Source organism: Arachis stenosperma, chromosome 5 (genome assembly GCF_014773155.1).
Source record: "Arachis stenosperma cultivar V10309 chromosome 5, arast.V10309.gnm1.PFL2, whole genome shotgun sequence".
Taxonomy (NCBI): Eukaryota; Viridiplantae; Streptophyta; class Magnoliopsida; order Fabales; family Fabaceae; genus Arachis; species Arachis stenosperma.
The window spans coordinates 113,830,434-113,841,205 of NC_080381.1; the positions used below are offsets into that span (position 1 = coordinate 113,830,434).

At 34.0% G+C, this 10,772-nt stretch overlaps 2 protein-coding genes across 2 annotated transcripts; one reads left to right on the top strand and one right to left on the bottom strand.

The window, feature by feature from the left end:
• Positions 1 to 5,363: 5,363 nt before the first annotated feature.
• Positions 5,364 to 6,015, top strand: LOC130981111 (ribonuclease MC-like). The gene is made up of 2 exons (XM_057904734.1): positions 5,364 to 5,429; positions 5,593 to 6,015. Exons 1-2 carry the CDS (start codon positions 5,364 to 5,366, stop codon positions 6,013 to 6,015), a joined length of 489 nt encoding a protein of 162 aa, XP_057760717.1.
• Positions 6,016 to 9,605: 3,590 nt separating this feature from the next.
• Positions 9,606 to 10,169, bottom strand: LOC130981112 (pentatricopeptide repeat-containing protein At4g14820-like). Its single transcript, XM_057904735.1, has one exon. It carries the CDS (start codon positions 10,167 to 10,169, stop codon positions 9,606 to 9,608), a length of 564 nt encoding a protein of 187 aa, XP_057760718.1.
• Between the last annotated feature and the right edge of the window lie 603 nt (positions 10,170 to 10,772).

Sequence of the window (10,772 nt, forward strand, 5' to 3'; positions counted from 1 at the left end):
GTTCAGCTCGGATCCCTGTAGTGCTTTGCTAATGAAGTAAACGGGTTGTTGTCCGTTCTCATCTTCTCTGACTAGTGTTGAGGCTATTGCCCGGCTTCCCACTGCGAGATATAATATGAGTGGTTCTCCTTCTCGTGGTCAAGATAGGACAGGTGGCCGTCCTAAGAATTTCTTAAAGTCTTGAAAGGCTTGCTCGCATTCTGGTGTCCACTCAAACTATTTTCCCTTTCTTAAAGTAGCATAGAAGGGAAGAGATTTTATCGCGGCTCCTGCTAGGAATCGGGATAGGGCGGCCAATCTCCCGTTGAGCTGTTGTACTTCTTTGACGTAGGTTGGGCTCTTCATGTTGAGTATGGCCTGGCATTTGTCTGGATTTGCTTCAATTCCTCTTTGTGTGAGCATGAAACCCAAGAACTTGCCCGCTTCTACTGCGAAGGTGCATTTTGCGGGATTAAGTCGCATGTCATGCTTTCTTATGGTGTCGAACACTTGGGCCAGGTCGGACAACAATGTCTCTTCGCTTTGTGTTTTTATTAGCATGTTGTCCACGTAGACTTTCATGATCCTTCCAATGTGATCCAAGAAGACTTTATTCATTAGCCTTTGATAAGTAGCTCCTGCATTCTTGAGACCGAAAGGCATCACAATGTAGCAGTAGTTTGCTTTTGGTGTTAAGAACGAGGTTTTTTCTTGATCTAGTGGATACATGGAGATTTGGATGTACCCCGAGTATGCGTCCATAAACGAGAGATATCTATATCCGGAGGAAGCATCTACCAGAGCGTCAATACTTGGGAGTGGGTATGGATCTTTTGGACAAGCTTTGTTGAGATCAGTGTAATCCGTGCACATTCGCCACTTCCTGCTTCCAGTAGTGCTTGTACTTGTTCTTCCATGGCCTGGGATCGCTCTGGTCCGAGTTTTCTTTGTCTCTGTTGTACTGGCCGAGATCCTGGGTAGACCGCCAATTTATGGCTTATTAGATTAGGGTCTATCCCCGGCAACGACGCCAATGTTCCGGGGGTTACCTGAAATTGGAGGTCGATCTCGGACGAGATCTCCTATGCTGGTCAGAGCTGTTGCGTCCGACTTGTTGGACTTGGTGATGATGCTGATCCTTCGTTCCCGGAGGGTGGGGGGTACCTGTAAGGGACTCTGATGCTTAAGTTAGCAAGGGTATTAAGCAGGTATTGAGTAGAATCAGAGTATGAGTTATACCTGGGTGCTCCAGTGTATTTATAATGGTGAGATGTGACCTTCTTTGGATAAGATAAGTTAGTTATCTTATCTTATCTTATCTTTTGGTGAGGTCAGCTTATCTTCCATGGAACCGCCCTTGTCTCTATCGGCTTGGGTTGCCTTTGGATCTGGGTCGTATTCCTTGAGTTGGGCCCTTCTTTGGGCTTTTCCTGTCGCTTTGGCCGACTTCTTCGTAAAGGAGTCGATCCGCTTGACCTAAAGAGGTCGGTCGCTTTGCTACTGAATATCCCGGATTGGACAGCTCGACCCAGGGTATGAGCATAACCAGAAGTAGACTTTCTTGAATCAAGATCCCCAGCCATATCCGTATCTGTGTAACCATCCAACACAGGTTGGCCACTCCCAAAGTATAAACAAACTCTGGAAGTACCATTAAGGTATCTAAGAATCCACTTCACTGCTTGCCAGTATTCCTTGCCAGTATTAGAGAGAAACCGACTAACAACTCCAACGGCATGAGCAATATCCGACCTGATGCAAACCATAGCATACACCAAACTGCCAACTGCAGATGCATATGAAATCTTCTTCATTTCTGCTTTCTCTTTCTCACTTGTAGGACGTTGCTGCAAACTCATATTGAAATGACTAGCAAGTGGAGTACTAACATGTTTGGAATTACTCATGCTAAACCTCTCTAAAACCTTCTCAATATACTTCTGCTGTGACAACTACAGTTTCTCATTCTTCCTGTCACGAGTGATACTCATGCCAAAGATTTTCTTTGCAGGACCCAAATCCTTCATAGCAAAGGATTTGTTCAAGTCTTTTTTAAAACTTTCAATCTTCTTAGTGTCATGACCAACAATCAACATGTCATCAACATAAAGCAAGAGAATTATAAAACCACCATCAGAAAATTTCTTAACATACATACAATGATCAGAAGAAGTCTTACTGTACCCATGACCTTCCATGAAGGAATCAAACTTTGTGTACCACTGCCTTGGCGCTTGCTTCAGCCCATATAAGCCCTTCTTCAACTTGCATACAAGGTGCTCCTTTCCTTTAACCTTGAAACCCTCTGGTTGCTCCACATATATTTCTTTATCTATGTCACCGTGAAGGAATGCAGTCTTCACATCAAGCTGCTCAACCTCTAAATTCAAGCTAGCCGCCAATCCAAGCACAACTCGAATAGAGGACATCTTCACAACTGGAGAGAAAATCTCCTCAAAATCAATACCTTTCTTTTGCTCAAAGCCTTTCACAACCAATCGAGCTTTGTACCTTGGTCGTGAGATATTTTCATTCGCTTTCAATTTGAACACCCATTTATTCTTGAATGCTCACTTTCCCTTCAGTAACTTCACCAATTCAAAAGTATGATTCTCATGCAAGGATTTCATTTCTTCTTGCATGGCCTTCAACCAATCTTCCTTATGCTCATTATTAGACATAGCTTCCATTAGACCTCCTGTTGATAGGGGAGATTTGTTTGTGGGTCCCTAACTAAGTGGGGCCCATAGTTTAAAAAAAAAGGCGTCGAGGGAGAAGAGAAAATTTGGGGAAAAAGGGCAAGCTATCTTGATCCGATTGATCTGGTAAATTCGCTCCATTTCTTATGAAATTTCAATATGTTATTCCTAGTATAGAGATGAACATTAGGATATAACTTGCTAGTTGTATTGCCTTCTCTTTTTCCTGATTTGAGATACTCACTTTGTGGAGGGTTTATGTTGATTCCATCAGTTTTGATGATGTATTTTGTTGATTGTTGAGATGCCTTAGTGTCACTAGAAAGACTGTTTGTGTACCCATTATTCTGATAGTGAAAGATTTTACTGGACTAAGTCCCGTGGGTTTTTTGTCCTTCTTTTGGGGGTTTTCTCACGTTAAAATTCTGGTGTCTGATTATTTAATTCCTGCCATTATATTTGATGTTTGGAGTATCTTTGGTATTGCCTATTTAATCGCACAGGTTGTAGGAAAATTATTTTTAGTACTTCCGCTGTTAGACAAGTTCTTGTTTTAAACCTTTGTTAAATTTTTCCAACAGTAACAACACAAAATGTATGAATATAAATAACTTGTAAAGACTTATACGTGAAAAATAATTCACTTCTAAATATGTAACCTAAAAAACATAACCCAACAAATCTAACATTAATCGTACACTTTTCTAGTTTTAAGTTCTGCTCATTAAGTCGAAATTGTATTTTTTTAAAACGCCTAAATACAAATCTTATCTTAAACTTAACATGAATAGTAAAGAGTATGAACTTATTCTTATAAATGCATATATTTTTTCAAAAAAAAAAAGTATCTACACTAAAATCTCATTTTAAAATCAAATAAATATATCAATTCTTACAATACACAAAGATATAATATTTGAATAAATTTGACATTATCTTAAATACAAACCATTTCAAACATAAGTTATTGTGACAAAAAATCGTCCCACTACAAAATAATGTAAAAATCAAATTTAACGAAGAACAATTATTATATAATTAAAAGGAATAAAGTACGGATAAATTAATGAAAAATGAAGGAATTCTAATTTCTTCCTTAGAGAAATCAATAATTCATCACCAATTTGACGTGCAAAAGTTTTATATTTGAAATAGAGCTTATTTTTTTAGTGGTAAGTTTTTTGAATAAATGACCATTTGTACTCCATAAAAGATGAAAACGCTGACATATGTATCACACTAAATCAAAATTAAACTTGTACTTACGCAAGATGTCCTTTGTGTGACAAAAGTACCTTGTCTTTGGAAGGTTAGATGCCACGTGGGATATTTTTGTCACATAGAGAACATCTTATGTGGGTACAAGTTTAGTTTCGATCTAGTGTGGATACATATATCAATATTTTTATTTTTATGAATATAAATGGTCATTTATTTTAAGTTTTTTTTGTTATTTTTAATTAAATTTATTAAATTTTGTGAATTTTTTGCTCAAACTTTTTATTGGTATTAACTTTATACGTTGTCTAAACTAACCAATTTTAGTAAGAGATTAGCTTCCACAGTTTTTGTGATCTATTAAAAAAAATAACTCTAAACTTAATTTAGACAAATGAAAAATAAAAATTTTATATGCAGTAGTGTAAAAAATAAAGATTTTATAAATTACATGCAAAATATCAAGGGCAATAAAAATATAAAAGAAAATAAAAAATAAAAACATAAAAGAAGAAAATATTATTATTATTATTTTATTTTTCTGGTACTATTTATTACGTTTTTATAGATAGAATTTAATTTTTTATTATATAAAAAAGGCCTTGATCTTTCTTTCTAGAATTTTTTTTATATATCAAAACTTGATTGAAAAAATTAAAATAAAATCATATAAATACTGCAAGAAAAAAACTAAGATAAAGAAATTATGAAATATTTAGATTTCATTAAAATATTTAGGCATAAATAAATATTTGGTAAATATTTCATTTTAAATGATAGTTTCATTTCATATTAATATTTGGTAAGAATCCTCTCTGATAGAAGTTGAAAAGTTTCCTTCACAATCCAACCTACCAAACAGTCCCTTCCATTCCATTGATGAAATCAACTTGGCCAGACATTGGTAAGCTCCAATAATTAGGATGGTATGAGGTTATTATGAGCAAAGAATGAAAGCACTAACCTGTCTCTATTTGGAAACAATTATGCCCCAGTTACGTGCATAGTATTCAAGAATTGAATGGAACCTCAGCTTATTGCACTCTTCTTCCATATTTGCACCATCAAACACATAACTTGCCCTTGACAATTCATGCGTAGCTTTGGTGTATCTGCCTAATAACAATTAAAGCAATATACATAAATTGATGCTCTTCCAAATTATTATTAATTCAAAGTTATCAATGTCGGTTTGTTTAGATAGTTTGATTAATAATTAATTTATTAAATAACAGGTTGTGAATAAAAAATTGTGATTACTTAAATCAATTATTTAGATGAATTCTAATCCTCTATTTATAAGAGGAGAGAATCATCATTCTCTCCAATCCTCTAACCTCTATCAATCTCTCCAACCCTTTGTACTTGTACAATGAAATCAGTTTTCATTATTTTCTATATCATGCTAATTACATTTTTATTTCGTCCTACTTATAGTACTTATCAATACTTCAAATTATCCTTACAATGGCCACCATCCTTTCAGCAGCGATATGGAGTACGGACAATCCAAAAAAATTTTACAATTCACGGGTTATGGCCACAAAATTTCTCTGGCCCTTGGCCACAAGATTGTTCTTTAAGCCATTCATTTGACAGAAATGTAGTAAGTTAATTAATTAAACTTTATTCATTTTCATTTATCTTGTTATTTAATAAATTAATTGTTAATCATTTTTGTGATTTATTCTTGTAGGTAAATATTTTGGGACGCCAATTAGCAATTGATTGGCCAAATCTAAATGGCCAAAAATGGAATAACAAATTTTGGGAAGCTCAATGGTTAAAACATGGAACCTGCAGTCTTAATAACTTTAAGCAACTTCAATATTTTAGTTTAGCCATTGGTATTAAAAATAAATTGGACATCCTGCGCATGCTCGAAAATGCAGGAATAAGGCCTAATGCAACCGTAACTTATAATTATATTGATATTGTTGATGCAATTAAAGCTAAAATTGGTCCTTTTGAGCCTGAACTATACTGCGTAATGCCTCACAATAATGTTGTGTTATTGCTTGAGGTTCGGGTGTGTCGGGATGCCATGGGAGCTACATATATCTCATGTGTTAATAATAGCAACTCATGCCAAGGATATCTCATTAACATACCCGAGTGAAGTTTATTTGTATCAAATTATTATTATTATTATTATTATTATTATTATTATTATTATTATTATTGTTGTTGTTGTTGTTGTTGTTGTTGTGTGAAAAATAGAAATCAATTATTGATTTCTCAAAAATAAATATGCTTGTATCCAATTATTATTATTATGGAATGAAAAATATAGAGATCAATTATTGATTCTCTAAATAAATATGCTTGTTGTACTCAATTATTATTATTATTATTATTATTATTATTATTATTATTATTATTATTATTTGGTGTGAAAAATAGGGATCAATTATTATTATAATGGAATTGAATTAAATTTGGATCTATTTTAAGGTAACATCAATAAAGATTGTGAAATTACCTAATTTGACCGTTTACTTATCTTTCAAAAAATGAGTCTGGGTCTAAATGGTCCATGAGCTAGTTCTTTTTTGGACAATGCTTTGTGAAAGACTAGAAGCTAACTTCAATGAACAACCAAAATATTAGATGGTTTTTATAAAAAAAATATAAAAATAATTTGTAAAATATTTTTTTATTCTTTTCTATGTCATCTCTTTCATGATTCTATCCACCTGCCAACTACTTTAAAAATGATATATTGGTAAAATTATTAAAATGTGAATTATAATTAGGATAAAATTAGTATCACAAAATGGCTTCTAATATGACTAAATTCTTTTTTATTTTGCATTATTTAATATTTTCTCTACAAAATTTCTAAATTTTTTCCTTCAAATGATAAATATAAGAGTAAAAGAAAAACAAATACTCTAACAAGGAAAATAAGCTCTCCTTATTTATTTATTTTTCCTAAGAAACATCAAAGCACCCTTTTGTTATATAACAAACAAAGAATCAACACCGAAACAGGTAATTGATTTGGTTCTGAAAAACAATGCGAGCAATGAGCCCTCTCTCTCCTTACGCTTTTCCTTTTCTCTTCCTAGCTCCAGGATCACCAGAGCTTCCACCTGAATATTTTATTTTGATATGAGCTGGCAACTGCAAAGCAAATAAAAAGGATGATCAATTATTGGAAATCATTCAGTTCAACCAACTGATGGTTTACAAGAACATAAAATACATTTTGGAACATTCCAATGGCACTGCTTTCAGTGATATCATTCTTTGTAATTAGGCCTCTCGAGTCACTTTTATAGAAAATGTGAGAGAAAATTCAAATAAAGATGTAAAATTTGAATTATGTTAGTACCACAAAAGCAGGAGGAAGGGGTTGAAGGAATAGTGACCTTCAAATGTGAAAACATTATACCTAACACGCAGTAATATCACATAGAATATGATGGGTGCAGTGGAGATACATCACTTTTTTCATCCTTGGTGTAGATTCAATGTAAGTTTCTGGTTTTAGTCTCTTCTCCTTTAAATCATTGCAGTTGTAAGTGATGAAGATTTCTTGGAGGTTAAAAGTCAGGACCATAAAAATGATGTTTGGGTATGTGGTTAGTTATGAATTAGGAGCATTAAATTTTAGGATCAAATATTGAGAATTTTACTTATAAATAAGTCAACTTCACTCAAGTCAAATTAGTTAAAGTTTATAAATGCTAAATATTGCTGAATTAGTTTTTAAAAATGGTATAAAGTTTTTACTTTTTCCTTCTCAATAAAATTTAATAGTTATATACAATTAAAAAGATTTTAAGTTTAACATATGTAGTTTTTATTGGTTTAATTATAAATATATATTTTCATATAGTTATCAATAAAATATTATCGCACTATTAACACAATTTGACTTTTGTAATTATTTTAGTATAAAAAATAGGGTAAATTATAGTATTAACTATTAAGTATAAACTTGTTTTATTAATTATCATTTAATAGTCTATATAAAATTATACATTTGAAGGTGTTATAAAAGCACCCTTTTGTTAATATAACAAACAAAGAATCAACACCTGAAACAGAAAATTGAGTTGGTTCTTCTAGTGCAAGTAACCTTAGAACCCTACCCTTCAAGGCAATAGCTTGAGAGAAAAACAATGGGAGCAATGAGTACAAACATAATGATTTATACAATATATCGAATTAGACACAATGAGCAATGAACACACTCAATAAAAAGACAAGCACTTGCAGCCTTTTAAACAGTTTCATTGGTCATTCTTGGGGATGAATTTCTTGAAGCCTGAGCTTCAGTTTGGAAATAGACATATTAAGTGGCTATATTAGAAGCAAAGGCCTCCCAAAATTTCGTATAAAATGTGCATCAATGACTACCTTTGCTGACAATGCCGGATTTTACAAATACGTGCAAGTTAGAGATATACCACGCATATAATCTCACATAAAAATAATAGTCACCATACAAAAGTTAAACTTTATATTTGGGATGAAGCGAGAGGAGGTCTTCTCAACACCTTTTGCAGGCTTGGAGAGCAATCAGTATGAAACTGGGCTAATGAGGACCGGGACAATTTCAACTCCAAGTTGAGCAAAACAAAATAGATACTCAATCACAATGTTAATAATAAAAGAATTGTGTTTTGAACATAATAACCAAACTCCTCTCGCTAATCTTGTACAGCTGACTTTACAACAATCTTATTAATTTTTTCTCCAAACTCTGACCATTCAGCTTTGATTTTTTCCTGGTTTTCCTTTGCCAAGTCGTGTTGCAAACATGGTACTTTCTCCTTCACATCTATTTGAGCTTTGAGTGCTTTTCCTTCCACATAAACACCTCTCTTTCTCTTTCGAGTCGTGTTCAGTTCTTTTCGAGAAGCCATGATGTTAGCATTAGTAGTTCTGATTTGCTTTTCTAGCTCCTTTTTCATTTCCTCTAAACGTGCCAACTTTTGCCGCAGCTCTTTTTCTGACGCCACCATATCATTGAACTGATTCTTGTTATTTTCAAGGTCAGATTTTAAGTTATCAGCTCTCGACAGTTCTGAAGCAGTGGACTCAATTTTCATATTTGCTTCAATGTAGCTACTACTACAATGTGCAAACACAGTTGCAGTTTCAGATATCAATGCTCTCATTGCTCCTGATAAATCATCATTAGCAAACAAACTAGAGAGATAATCTAAGCTGGTTTTCATGATGCAACAATGTTGAGCATCCAAGAACACTGAAGCATCATTATTATTGATGGTGAAGTCTCGTACTATTATCAGTGCTTCCTTGGTCTCTTCATTTGGAGAAAATAAAATAACATCTGTGCTAGGAGACAGAGACAAATCCTATAGTAGGGTAAGAATCACTTGAAATTGGCATAATCTTATAAATGCAAGATTACAAATTGACATGACCAGAAGCAAAAGTTTTTGTTATATAACCTCATGTCTTCAAAGGTGGTTCTTTTTTACGGGTCATTATTCATTGTTACAGCTTGTCCTGCATAGCTACCTTCTTGAAGAGTAAAATTTAGATCTTCTAGCATCTTATAGATATTGGCCAACTGAACACGTGACGGATTTCCTGCTGCAAATGTATGAAATCCACCACCGATCTCAACCTGGCTCCACCCACATTCTTTAACCAGTCCTTTACCATCTATCAATTTTCTCATTGCATGCGCCTCCTTCCACTTGCCGAATGAGGTGTACAAATTAGCCATCAATACATAATTCCAAAGCTTCCAGGACTAAGCTCTAGTAACTTGACAGCAGTAATCTCCCCAAGCTCAACATTACCATGGATCCTACAAGCACTGAGCAAGGGAGCCCAAGCTTGCACTTGTGCTTCCAAGGGCATCCCCTGAATCGTATCTAATGCTAAGTCAAGCCGGCTAACTCGACCAAGAAGATCTACTAAGCAAGTGCAATGTTCTATCTTAGGAGTTATTCCAAAATCTTTTTGCATACTTATGAAGTACTTCAATCCATCTTCTACTAACCCTGCATGGCTACAAGCCAGCAAAACACTGGTGTAAACAATAGCATCTGAAATTATCCCTTCTGTAGTTGTCATTTTGCAAAATAGGTCAATCGCTTCTTTCCCCATCCCATGAATAGCATAGCTATTTATCATGGAAGACCAAATAGTTAAATCTTTATCTACCACTTTTTCAAATACTTCTTGAGCTTTCTTGATGCTTCCACACTTGGAGTACAAGTGTATGAGAGATGTTTGGACTTGTAGATCGAATTCCAATCCATTTAGAGAAATATAATCTTCCATCTCTTGTGCTATGCTAATTGATCCTATATCAGCACAAGATGATAACAGTAGCAACGGTTGGTCCATCTGGTCTAAAATCTGTCCGTACAAGCCTTCTAAACAAATGCAATGCCTCCAATGGGTGATCCGAATGGGCATCTCCTGCAATCATTGATGTCCATGAGAAAATACTCTTTTTGATAATCAAATCAAATATCCTTCTAGCAGATGCAAGGTCACTGCATTTTGCATACTTAGTTATTAGCAAATTTTTAATGGACTCCTCTTTATCGCATCCACATTTAAGTACAAAAGCTTGAACTGATGAAGCTAATAAGAGATCTCCTACTTGTATACAACCAGATATAAGAATTAGAAATACAATAAAATCTATGCCAGTACTTTGATGCTGCATTTGATTGAATAAATTATATGCTTCCGCAACATGGCCAACTTTCACATAACCTCCCATAATAGTTGTCCAAGAAATTATTGATTTTTCATCCATCAAATCAAAAATCTTCCTCGCTTCCTCCATTTGGCTAAAGTGAACATACATTCCCATTAACACATTGGCCAAAGTAACTTGAGAATACACAAGTCCAAGTTTGATCAAGCAACAAT

Bases quoted from the DNA above. Each gene is read 5' to 3' on its own strand.
- LOC130981111 (XM_057904734.1), top strand. From the start codon at position 5,364: ATGGCCACCATCCTTTCAGCAGCGATATGGAGTACGGACAATCCAAAA. The intron at 5,430-5,592 runs GTTATGGCCACA...TTATTCTTGTAG, and splicing joins AAAAATTTTACAATTCACGG to GTAAATATTTTGGGACGCCA.
- LOC130981112 (XM_057904735.1), bottom strand. From the start codon at position 10,169: ATGGAAGATTATATTTCTCTAAATGGATTGGAATTCGATCTACAAGTC.